Raw genomic sequence first — 12,774 nt, 5'->3', positions numbered from 1 at the left:
GGTGGTTCCAAGCCTTCCACTTCAACTGTCAGTCGTGATACCACGCCCCGCTCAGCTAGTGCCACGCCCCCACACCAGATTCAGGTCAAAAGTATCCAACTCGCAAAGATTTGAACCTGGAAAAAAAAGGGTGAATCTGAAAATATAAAACATGGCACTGAAAAAAAGACCTCAAATCTTGATCAAATAAATCGAGGTGAAACCTGAAAATAAAGAGTTTATTTTAAAAAAATGACCAAGGCAAAGCAAAACTATTTTCAACCCCAAAAAAACTTTCAAATCAGTATTTTCATTTTTAATGCATTATTTTATTTTTCAAGTTTTAAGATCAGAACGTTTATTTTCAGATTCAATGGTTTTGTTTTGTTTTTTCAAATACGAGTTTTGTTTTTCCAAGTACAAAACATTTGACCCCAATCAATCTCCATAGTTAACCCACAAGACACAATTCTGAAGTTTGGCATTCCCAATCTTGGCTGTACAACATAAATAACAACAGTAATCTGAAAGATATCCACCAGTTGTGAAAAATTGCATAAAAATCCTCTGGTAGCAGAGGAACTATTGTTACTATTTCATAACAGTGAGCTCTAATTGTTAACCTGTACCTGCATCAAATGCAATTCAATTCAAGAGCTGTATCAAAAACATCATAATATCATGTGTTGCGGTAGATCTCTTGGCTCAGTTTGAGAAAACAGGTGAGCCGTAATGAACAAAAACGGTTGAACTTTGCTGCTTAACTCCTATTCCACAAACGCAATGTTAATCTGATTACCGTGGAGGAAAATTTGGGGATTGACTTCCACTTCAAGTAAATAAATACCCAAGTTAATGCTGACTTTTTAACCTTATATTTTTGATACAGCTCCTGTATTCAGTCTCATAGATAGTAGGACTCAGCCTCATTGGTGAAACGTACCTACATTTTCCAAATAATGGATGTTGTATGATAACAATGCTGAAAGCGATAATTGAAGATAAATTACACTTGTTTTTTACAATCCTTTCTTCTTTCCGTGTTTGTCCACCGGTTGCTGCTACACAGAAGGGCTGCATCTCTTGTCCTTTCTGTCCATTCGTCTTTCAGTCAGTCCTCCAAGTCTCGGGTGTCAGACGGCCCGATGGGGAAGAGCATGTCACTCTCCAAGGAGAGGTTGCTCCCCAGGCCGGTCATGTGACCACGCAGCATAAAATGTGTCCTCCTCTGCAGGACCCTCTGCTGCTCCTGCTTGAGCTCCACGTAGGAGCGTGAGAAGGTGTGGAAAATGGAGGTGACGGGGAAGGCCATGAGGAGGATGCCACTCAGGATGCTGCTCAGGGCCACCACCTGACCCGGGATGCTACGTGGCACCATGTCACCGTAGCCCACCGTCGTCATGGTGATGACCGCCCACCAGTAGGTGGCGGGGATGCTGGTGAACTCCTGCGTAGCAGCCATTTCGTTCTCAATCAGGTAGAGAAGCGGCGAGAAGAGGGCGATGGCCACACACAGGAAGAGCAGGAGCAGACCAAACTCACGTGTGCAGCGGCGGGCGGTCAGCCCTAGAGTCTGCAGACCCAGCGAATGGCGAGCCAGTCGCATCACATAGAGGATGCGCAAAGCTCGTAGAACACGCAGCACCAGGCCCACCTTGTCCAGGTAGCTGCTGCCCGAGCCCGGGCCCCTCTCGCCCTCGGAGGTGGTGTCCACCAGCAGTGTAACGTAGTAGGGCAGGATGGCCAATACATCAATGAGGTTGAGGGGGTGTCGCAGGAAGGTCAGCTTGGAGCGGTCCTGGATGAAACGCAGGGAGAACTCCAGGGAGAACCAGGCCACACACACCGTCTCCACAATAAAGACGTTGTAGCACATCCGGGAGCATGTGCCCTGAACAAAGATAAAGGCAACAACATTTGTTTAGTAACCACCAGGGGGAGATACTGCATTATGGGGCTTCAGCTAGTCTTAAAGAACATATTCTGAACTAGCCATCGTTTGAAACCCTAATTTTTAAATGTACACTTTGAAACCCTAACCCTAGTTTGAAACATTTAACTTAGTTTTAAACCCTTCTATGAAACCCAAAACCTATTCGAAACCCTTACTTTTAAACCCTAACCCCTGTTTGAAAAGATGACTTTAGTTTAATTAACCAACAGTCCTAACTCTAACACCGAACACCTGAATCCTCACCCGAAGCCCTGAGAACTCAGCTCTAACCCCTAATCCTAACCCTATCTTCAACCACGCCCTAAACCTAATCCCTACCCATCGAGTTTTAAACTCTTGTATGAAACTCAAATTCCTGTTTCAAACCCTACCTCAAAACCCCGACCCTGGTTTATAAAGCTGACACAGAAACAATGACCCCTAACCCCCTATTATTCACCCTATTCCTGAAACTAACACCTCATTCTAATGCTAACCCCAACCCTAATTCCTAAACCCCAACCTTAACGCCATAACCCCCTAACCCTTTATAGCCTCAGTTTGAAGTGCTACTTCAAAGCCTTTACCGCAGTTTAAAGCCCTACTTTGAAACGCTAACCCTAGTTTAAAATCTTACTTTGATTTTCTAATTCTAGTTTGAAACTCTCTTTAAAACCCTAACCCTATTTTAAAAGCCTACAGAGAAACCGAAATCTTAGTCTAAAACCCTACTTTGAAACCCTAAACCTAGTTTGAAACCCTTTGTCGAAAACCTTATTGTGTTCATCATTGGTTTCTCACCAAGGATGTGAACCCTACCAGGGGAATAAAGCCACATACAACTAGCATGTAGCTCTTCCAGGGGAATTTTTGGATGCTACTCACCGCTTCCTCCTCCTGCCTCAGGGCAGGCATGGTGCTTATGGAGAGGTTGACAGCAGTGATGGTGACAAACAACACCGATAAACAAGCAAAGATCTTCCCGGGGAGTCCAGAGTGAGGTCTCTCCACCATGTCCCTCAACTTGGTCATGAAGCAATTCAAGCAGGACTCTGCAGGACGCCCCCTGCTGTCTGAATCTGAAAAATCCTGCAGCAGTTCTTCCTCCTCTGCAGCCCGCTCCATTGCCTCAAACTCTTCCATACGTTGTAGAAGGCGTCGGCGACAGCACCACTCCAGGCTCTCCTCCGGGACCCCCCAGTACAGCAGCTCCTCCCGGAAGGAGAGGGCACACATCTCCCTGAGTGAGCGAAGCTTGCCCGCCCTCAGGAAGGTCAGGATGGTCCGGAAGGCGCATGGATTGCGGTCAAAGAAGAACTCGTTGTGCGTGACGTCGTAGTCATCGCAAATACCCATGATCTCATCGAAGCTGCTGCACAAGTGCAGCTGGCCTAAACGGGACAACGGAAAGTCCTCCAGAGTGGTCCAAGGCAACTGGTAGCGCATGCCACCCACATTGATAATGGCGTGGACTTTGCGGGTGTTTGACAGCGACGCGGGTTCTCGTCCGGGGACAAGCTCGGGGGCAGGCTGCGCCCTCTTGTAGAAGGCTCCCTTGCGGGCCTCCTGCTCTTGCAAGGGTGGAGGGTTGAAGGAGGTATCGGAGGCGCAGCTCAAGGCGCTATAGTCGTAGTCGGAGCCGTCGCCTGTCAACAGGGTCATGTTTACTGGCCTGCTCGCATGCCTGAGCCTCCGCTTCTTCCCCTGCTGTCACCTGTGAAAGGACATGAGCCAACTCTAAGTTGTTTACCATATAGACAACATAATCAAGACTATCAAAATTGCATAGTGTTTACCAAAACAAATAGTTACATTCACTGAAGACTAAGCTGACATGAAACGTGTTTTTTTTTAGGGGATCACGTTTGTTTCAGAATGTTCTTGAAGGAAAAGACAAAGAAGAATGTTCAGTGCTGCTTCAAGGACCGCTGCCTGAGCAAATTGAGTCAATTCCAGAAATTGAATTGGAGCAAGAATTCAGCAATTAAAATGTCAGCGCTTGTATCTGCTAATAGCAACAATTGTACTGTTCCGGAAGGATGTGTGGGCTTCTAAAAGTGAAATGTGAGGAAGTGAATGCTTATTAGACACCTGCACTGTCACACTCGGGGAAATATTCCACCTGCAGAAATCCTCCATCATAGCCATGGAGGGTTTAAAAGCTTTTAAAATCTATTTGTCAAAATGCACATTTTGTAAAGGAGTCAAAAAGGATGAAAGAGTTTTTTTTAAATATTGCCCGATTTATTTGACAGTGGCTTGATAGTATTTTGTTTTGTTTTTACTATACATATACATATAAATATCCTTTGTGTCAGGTCATCAAGCAACTAAGCAGAGTGAGTGATGATGAGACCAATGCGACCAGATTTGCGAGGGAAACTCATCACCGGTCATTAGTCACGGGCCTTCAGCGGAAAAGCAGCCGGTTAAAAAGCAAGACAATAAAAATATAAGCTGAAAGATCCCATGGCATTTTCCTCGTTCGTAATACAAGAAGAGGCCAGAGTTGTGGCAGCAGAACTTGTGGTTTCTTCACCTTGGACCTTATGAACCAACTCTTTACTCTTCAACATGAAAAGCTTTTACATCAACAAAAATAATCACGTCGACCAAGTTGTGTTGGTGCAGCAGAGGTTATCAATACACCCACAGAACTCCACCGGTATGGATGTGCACGGGCCTACGCCACTCTCCAACTGCATTAAATCATACTTAACCCCTCCAGGCTGTTTGATTCCTCACTTTAACCGACTGTGCTTTTGCCTCTCCGCACTTACTGGAGCATTTTTGTGTGTGAGTATTTTCAAAGCCTCCTCTTGCCAGAAAAATACTAAATGTGCTAGCATGTGATGAAAGGCAACAAGGGCGACGAAGGCTGTTCCTTCTACCAGATCGGCGGTGGTCTGGCCTCTCAGTGTGCCAGTGTGATCACAAGCAGGCAGGCCGCGGGGCATGTTCTCCAGATTGCCTGGTGACTCACTGGCTTGCGTTGTGCTTCCCTTTACACCACGTCGATCGGGAAAGAACATTTTTATTTAGCTGAACTGGTAAACCTGAGCTAACCGTGTCGTGTTCTTTTACAAATCTAAAAGATTGTGTATATTTAGGAACATATCACCAGCGGAAGGTGAGGGAACATTGTACTGCCTTCCTGCATTGGCAGACTGATCAGTCACTAGATGGTCTTACATGTCAATCATTTTAGCTCCATGACATTCAGTGTGTGTGAATCATCATTATGTGTAATTACGTAAATGTTTATTCAGAATGTGACATTACATACAATTTCTTAATATCTGTCTCTAAATAGTAATAGAGGTTAATGGCTACGTGAAGTCATGAACATGGAAGATTTTTTTTTCCAAATTGTCTGAAAGCCAAGGATTTGCATTTTGCTCACTTGAACAATAATGAGTCTCACAGCCGTGTTATTCTTGCCATATCTTCTTTTGGTATGTCATCTGAAACTGGAACATTGTCCGTCCCTAAATGACCATCACAACCACATCAAGCCTCTTTAACCCACTTCCTGTTAACAGCACACTGTCCTCTAATGGACTCTAAGAGGATGTTGCTTCGAGAAATTTGCCCAAAGCCGAGAGCTGACCTCCTGATTTCTCACTGGCTTTAGCCCTCTGAATCATGTTCAATTTGGAGACTGCTCCATATACCGCTTTGTGTGGAACATCTCGCATGTCTATGTCTCTATTGTGTTATGAAACCAGAAAGTTGTGATTGACTTCAAGGAGCAAAGTGACTCCTTAAGACTGTGGTCCGCCACAATGTGCATCCATGTTTGTGCAGCATCAGAAACTATGCAATAATGATGATGATGCGTACTGGCTAGAGTGGCTGCATTTACCGCACATATAAACGAAACGGGCCACAAGATGAGGCACACCCATCCAAACAATTGAGTAGAATTTTCCAACTTTTAGTAATTATGGTGAATTGTCTTTGTTGTTCTGCTGGTCTCCAAAAAACACTTGGTGGCTCAGAGAAGGAAAATTTCAGAGACAAGATTTTATTCAACCGATGTCAGAAGGAAATTCCTCCAAATATTCGAATGGCCCAAAGGCAAAGATGTTAGGCATCGCATCTTTTATACCTGGCGAGACTCATGATCTCATGGCTTTGAATAACAGCTGCAGTTTGAGTCTCAGTATACTTGTTGTTTCGTCGTCCCTAAAAGGCCATCTACTCGGTTCTTTTCTGGTCACTGGCCCTTCTATATTCTGGGTACCTATACATTACTGCAACTAAACCTCCCTGTTCAGCACAAATAACTCGCGTGAAAAACTCCACTGCGCTTTTAGGGCAACATACAGAGAAGTCATGCAGGCAAAAATATACTACAAGTCTAAGGCACAAAGATTTCAATTAAATCTCACAGCATGCCACCAAACTACATTTTGTGATGATCTCCTCTCATATTACTCAATGTGAAATCTGGATCTATTGAATTAAACACAAGACTATTTTTCTATTGTTTGAATGGCAACAAGATGGTCAGTCTTTTAAAATTAGTACCTCTATTGTTATGTTTCAGGACCTCTGTCTTAGCATTAAATAAATGCAGGTCATATTTATATCGCGACTGAAATTAGAAATTGGGGCTCTCGAGTCAGACGAGAAACACCAAATTTAGGACTTGTGACTTATTTGGTTAAAACCTATGCCTAAGACCTGTCTTAACTTTAACTTGGTATTCAATAGACTGATTTTAATATTGACCTGAACTGCATGACTTGACAAGTCATTTTATTTAAAGTTTGAAATCTACAATTTTAACATAATGTGCCGTGTTTTTTTTATAGAACGGAGTTTTACGTCAATGGTGAAAAGAGAGTAACAAACTCCTGTGTCGTCAAAATTCTCAGGTCATCATATAGGCGGAGTCAATAATCTCAGTGTAGCAATCTCAGCAATTCATGTAGTCTCAAAAACATTCACACAGTTCAACTCCTCCTCATCAACAATTAAGCTGGTGTGACATGAAGCTGGAGTTCTCTATCCCTCCATAAATCCACCAGTGCTCACAATCCATCTTGCGACGCCCCTTTTCTCACCGAGCTGCAATCACGCGACCTAACGGCTGTCATCTATGACAACAATCACTTTTCCACAGGCGCTACCTGAAGCATTGAGTCATACGTAAGACCAGACAGTGCATCATTGCCAATACAACTTTTAAAGGTCTGTATGTGCACAGTTGTTATATCAGTGAGATGGGGGCATTCACCCTTAAAATAGAAAGCTAGGAAGACAAAAAAAAAAAAAAAAAAAAAGACACCAGTCAAACACAAGGCATATTTAGACAGACCATTCGCAATTATTTTCACACCCATGTCACTGAACAGGAAGTGTTCCCACACTGCAAGGGTACTCCAGTCAATATTTGTTGGTCACCCATATTTGTTAACCGACCCACCTCGTCATACGGATAAAACGTGAGATACATTTCATGGTAGCCCAGTTGTGCTCCTCGTGTTTTCCACATTTGCATAAAGATGATACAGTCTTCAGAGTCCTTACAAAAGCTCCAAATCGAATGCGGTTGATGCTCACTGATGCATAATGGTGCACCACTGTTACTTTGTCAATGTATGACTTCCTCTAATGCAGTGGTCTATTACTCATGGCCTGGGGGCAATTTGCAACCCGTAGGATTATTTTGCAGCCCGTTCCTTAATGTTGGTGGGGCCCCATGCTGTTTCCCCTTTTTTTAAAGTTAACCCCAGGTGGGATGAAAAGATATCCTGTCACTCAGTCCCAGTCATGTCCTTTTCCAAACCTGCTGTGAAGAGAAAGGTTGGTGACGAGACCAGAAAAAAATAAAATAAAAATGAAAACAGAGCGCCCTATTTTCATAGCCAGGTGCTCGTGTGCTCGGCGTAAAAACGGATGGGCCAGTCATCCAGCAGGACGAGCCAAGGGGATTTGCTAATACACGCCCTCGGCATACCTGTCAATGTAGTGACAGAAGGTAGACTAGAATTTAGGCTGACTACAAGCAGGTCTAAATTGTGGCGCAGGTGGTGTGACCCTATTTTGGTGGATTTGTTGGAATACTCATTCCACAGCGGTCAACTTTTCATCATCCATAAAGGGAAATCTCCTTGTGGCACCTTTTAAATGACTTTGCACACACATATCTCCTGCACCTTCATGTCACGTAGACCGCTTGCCTCTCTTTGAGATAAATTTCAGAGGAATTAAGGGATCATCTTCCATTGGATGGCAAGTCTACTCTATGTTCCCTCCCACAACAACGCACTAGCGGAGGGGAATCAGACAGTTATTATTAGTAGTTAAAACTGGAACAAGTCATTAGTTGGTCTCATTATAGCCATAATTACCTGCAGGAGGGAGAGGAAATGATCCATTGCGTGTCATCCATCTTGGCTTCAAACTTTGAAAGACATGTTGGGGTGGAGGGCGCATCATATTATATTCCTCTCTGGTGTGACAATACAAATAATTCCTCAGAGTGCTTCTCAGACTGACTTGCAATCCCTATCACATCAACTGGATTATCTTTACTCAACAAAATAAAACATTGTCATGTTTGTATTTATGTTGTCACCTGCTTTGACTGTTGCATTTTAAGACTTATAAATAGATCATTTTAGAATCAAATGTTATTTTAAGAACTTCACGAAAGCCTTTGTTTATGTAAAATCAAAAAGGACTGCGGTCATATTGTCTCATTAAATTCATTAAATTCCACAAAATTCCCTCTCGTCAAATACTGTTGAACATGATTGTTTGTTTGCTTGAAGGCTTTTGGGCTCTACTTGATGACATTAATTCTAAAAGGCAGCCTCAAGTAGGTCCACATAAGGAAGAACATTAGAAAAGAAGATTATCCACAAGAAATTACATGAAGTAAGCAGACACAAGCATTAGGACTCATAAGATCTGAGTTAATTGAAGTATGTTGTATTTATTAATACCAGTGAATTTATTTCGCTGCAATTTTCTCCCAAAATCATTTAGGTTTGAAAGTTGTTGACCGACAAACCATGTGGAATTAGAGGTCATACTGCGGTACAAACTCACCCATTACTATTCAATAAAGCCTTTCGGACACTGTCAAATTACAGCAATACATAATCAATAATAAACAACTAAAGAAAGAGAACAAGCATTTAAAACTTCATTCATTCGGGAAAAGGGTCGAGCATCACGTTGTGAGATGAGATGCGGGTTAGCGTGTTACCATGGCGTGTGTGTGCGCGCTGCATCCAGTATGCAAATGACTTGTCATGTGTAAAGGGCATGCCAGATGCCACTGTCACTTTTGCGTCTCTAGATGGCTTCATTGACCCGAGAGGAGCAGGCGAGCGGCAAAAAGTCAAATGCTATCAACTTTTGGTTGCAAGAGCAAACTCTGTGACACAAGAATATGAGGTTGAGAGTAAAGACCAGTGCAACCCTAACACAAAGATAGAAAAAAAAAAAATACTCACTGTGATCTTGATTCCAAGCAGATCTTTTCCGGGGTAAAAATGTGAAGAGGTGATAAAGGAAAGATGTTCAACAGCAGCTTGGCTGCTGATGATAAGCAACAGGCTCCCGTCCTTTCTAGCCAACCCCCTTCAGCTCCCTACTCTCTCTCATATTCTCTCTCCCTCTCTCGGTGGCTGACATCACAAGTGGGATGGGCTGTTCGAAATCGAAATCCATGGCAACCGCCTTCTCAAGAGCGGGGCTGTTTCCGCCCCACCTTTTAAATAAGAATAATCATGCGCTCCTGATTGTAGCTTCGGACAAAAGGTTCGTGGTGCTACCAGGAGGGAACCAGTTTCGACGCACCAAGGGGTCAAATTGACTTCTTTGTTACCAATGATTTTTGTGATCTCTGGATTGATGGTGACAAGGGAGTCAGAAGCCAAACATGTGGCAACATCTATGATTCATACTGGTGATTGTAAAATGAACGAGTTTGATTTGTGTGACACAACTAAGGGAAATAATTTGCAGGTTTATGAATCCATGCTGAGGCAGCGTGGTGGATGAGTGGTTCGCACATTGGCGTTACAGTTCAGCGCTTCCAGGTTTGAGTCATGATTGAGTTTTTTGTCTGCCCAATGCTTGTGTGGGTTTTCTGGCTTTCTCCTGAATTCCAAAAACATTGAGGGTTTCAAGTTGTCCTTAAGTGTAGATGTGCTGGCAACCAGTCCAGGGTGATTTCGTAATGGGACGCAACTTTCATTGGATTGCTTCATTTGCTCATATTTAGTTAGATAGATTGGACTAGCAACATTTTATTACTTTTAGGCTTTCATTTTTAAATGCGAAGACATTTAGCTCTGAGCCTCACATATCACTCGGTTTTTGAATGGCATACGTTTTTTCCACAGAGTGTGTGTGTGTGTGTGTGTGTGTGTGTGTGTGTGTGTGTGTGTGTGTGTGTGTGTGTGTGTGTGTGTGTGTGAGAGGGGCTATTTCAGACGGGAAATGGAATTTCGTGTGTAACTGGATGAATTAAATAGATTAAGTAAGGTCAACATTTCATGGCACAAAAACCAGAACATTTCTATGCACGTGTTCACGAGACTGACATCAAACCTTGAAAAAGACTTTCATTGTTTGCCTTGCTTTTATTTTCCGAATATTGCTTAGGAATTTCATTTCTCCCCTGAACAATGTTTTAGGTGTGCAAAATTGTGGCCGGATCTGCGGCACCCAACAATCTCCATCAGTCTTAATACCGCTTCCTGGAATGAGTGTGTTAACAGGCTAATTGTACACATTGTTTCCAGGAAATACTCCTACGCACAAGCAATCTTCACCCAACAGCATTCTTATTTAGCATCATGTGCAAGTTTGCAAGCGCACTGTGAAAAAGGGGGCGAGAGGTCACGTTGTTAAACTTGTAAAAATGCCCATTAACTTTCATTCCTAGCTCTTTGCCATTTTTATATGTACATGCATTGGACCAAGCAAGACAACAAAAGCATCTTCCCACTTTACCTCTGTTGGTGTTAGTGAACATGGAGAACCACAGAGAGATCTATACGTGGGAGGCATTTCTTGAAAATAAACTTTCCATAGAGATGGCAAAAAAAACAACTACACATTTAGAATTCCATGAGTGAACATCTGTTGTGGGCTTATATTGTCCTCGCAGCGAGAGAATTAAAGTGTTTGTGCAGTACGTTCAGCATTCAGGTTAGACAAAACGATCTGAACTCAGAGTTTTGCTTGTGTAAGAGGACAATGAGATTACCTAATGTTGTCATTTATTATCTATCCTGTTGTACAAGGATCCTGTTTGGAGAACCCAAGGTAGTAGTTCGGGACATGAGATTCCAATTAATTATCCATCCTTTTTCTGCTTTGTTCAGGGTCACATGTAAGAGGAGAAACATCACTCAAGCACCTCACCAGACTCCGTCTCATGTGTTCTACTAGTCCCATAAGAATTTCAGCAGCCATGATAATAACAATAACAGCTGTCCTTGAAGCTGCTGAGAAGAAATAGACTTTTCCTTACAGGAATATCATAGAAGTACACACAGCCTGACAATAAACAAAGCAGGAGGGAGAAAATACAGTTGGCATGGTAATATCACTTCTGGTGGATTCGCAGCTTTGCTATCACACGTTCACATGTTGCAAGTTCACATGACTCGAAACCAAAAATAGCTATAAGGTCTGTGCCCTGTGAGCGCTTTGTCACAATAAAGCATCAAGATGTCAGTGTACATAACACGGTGGTTGTCATTCCACCTGCCCGTCCGGCCACGCTGCATTTCCTGTAGGGCAAAGCCTCACCTGTCTGTAAAGCCAAATGATACACCTTGACGGAATATCATTTTGTTTTGCACCGAAGGAGGATAGACCTATACAGGCATCTATCTGTATCTGTTTTGGAATCTCAGCTGTATTTTACATAATTTGAATGGCTAAATGAGTCACAAAATTAGCTGGAAAATAAATCAAGTCTAAATCATGAATACATTTTATTTATAAAAATGTTTACAATTATTTACCATTTTCAATTTCGCGGACCACCTGCAATAGCGCCAACGACCACTAAAGGGCCGCGGACCACCGTTTGACAATGGCTGCTCCACATGCATTTTTGCGCACAATAGCAAGGCAAGTGACTGCACTTGTGTTTCATAAAGAGAAGATATAAATAGCCTTTGTTTTAAATTTAATTCCGTTTCTATGGTTACTTTTTTGTTGCTAGAGCACAGGTGTCAAACTCAAGGCCCGGGGGCCAGATACGGCCCGCCACATCATTTTATGTGGCCTGCAAAGACAAATTGTGCATCAAATTCGTGTGTCATTACTACAATTGCAAATTGTCTTCACTCTTAATAATATCTTTTTTTTTTTAAATATTTGACCAGTTTTTACTCGTCTAATTTGAAAACGAGTTATTTGTCAGTATGTTTTGTAGCTTTTACTGTATTTAATATGAGGTGCTGATAAATTTATTTGGGTTGACAGTCATAATGGCCCCTCCGAAAGAAGCTATGACTACAATGCGGCCCGCGAAAAAAACGAGTTTGACACCCCTGTGCTAGAGCATAAGTGCAGGCAGTTTACGTGCAGCTTGAGTATGTTTGTACGTGACTCCAATTAGTGTTTACATGCATAGTTCTGATTTTCAAGGCAATTAAGGGATTAAGCACTTGTTTTAAGGTGAGCACCAGCTCACACGGATTCAATACCCAATTACTGCTGTCTCATCGATTTACTTGTGGGAAGCCAACGTACTGCTGAAACATTGTAATTAAACCGGAATAATAAAAATGGAATCATATTTTTTTTCTTTGTTGCTTTTTCTCTTCGTGTCTCCTGATGAATGAAAATGTCAGCTCTTGGCTTAGCAGGGCGGC

General features: G+C 42.6%; 1 protein-coding gene across 1 annotated transcript; it reads right to left on the bottom strand.

Moving 5' to 3' along the window:
* Positions 1–1,090: 1,090 nt before the first annotated feature.
* On the bottom strand, positions 1,091–3,574 carry kcng1 (potassium voltage-gated channel, subfamily G, member 1). Its single transcript, XM_085919642.1, has 2 exons — positions 2,798–3,574; positions 1,091–1,870 (listed from the first exon to the last, which is right to left on the bottom strand). The coding sequence occupies exons 1-2, from the start codon at positions 3,572–3,574 to the stop codon at positions 1,091–1,093; spliced, it is 1,557 nt and encodes a 518-aa protein (XP_085775768.1).
* Positions 3,575–12,774: the final 9,200 nt, after the last annotated feature.

This window comes from Syngnathus leptorhynchus, chromosome 1 (genome assembly GCF_054491065.1).
Source record: "Syngnathus leptorhynchus isolate UIUO chromosome 1, UIUO_Slep, whole genome shotgun sequence".
NCBI lineage: Eukaryota > Metazoa > Chordata > Actinopteri > Syngnathiformes > Syngnathidae > Syngnathus > Syngnathus leptorhynchus.
Note: the sequence above shows the minus strand (reverse complement) of the source record. Positions and strands in the feature narration are given on the sequence as shown.

Coding starts and splice junctions, on each gene's coding strand:
- kcng1 (XM_085919642.1), bottom strand. CDS start 3,574: ATGACCCTGTTGACAGGCGACGGCTCCGACTACGACTATAGCGCCTTG. Junction 1,871..2,797: donor TGAGGCAGGAGGAGGAAGCG/GTGAGTAGCATC, acceptor ATCTTTGTTCAG/GGCACATGCTCCCGGATGTG.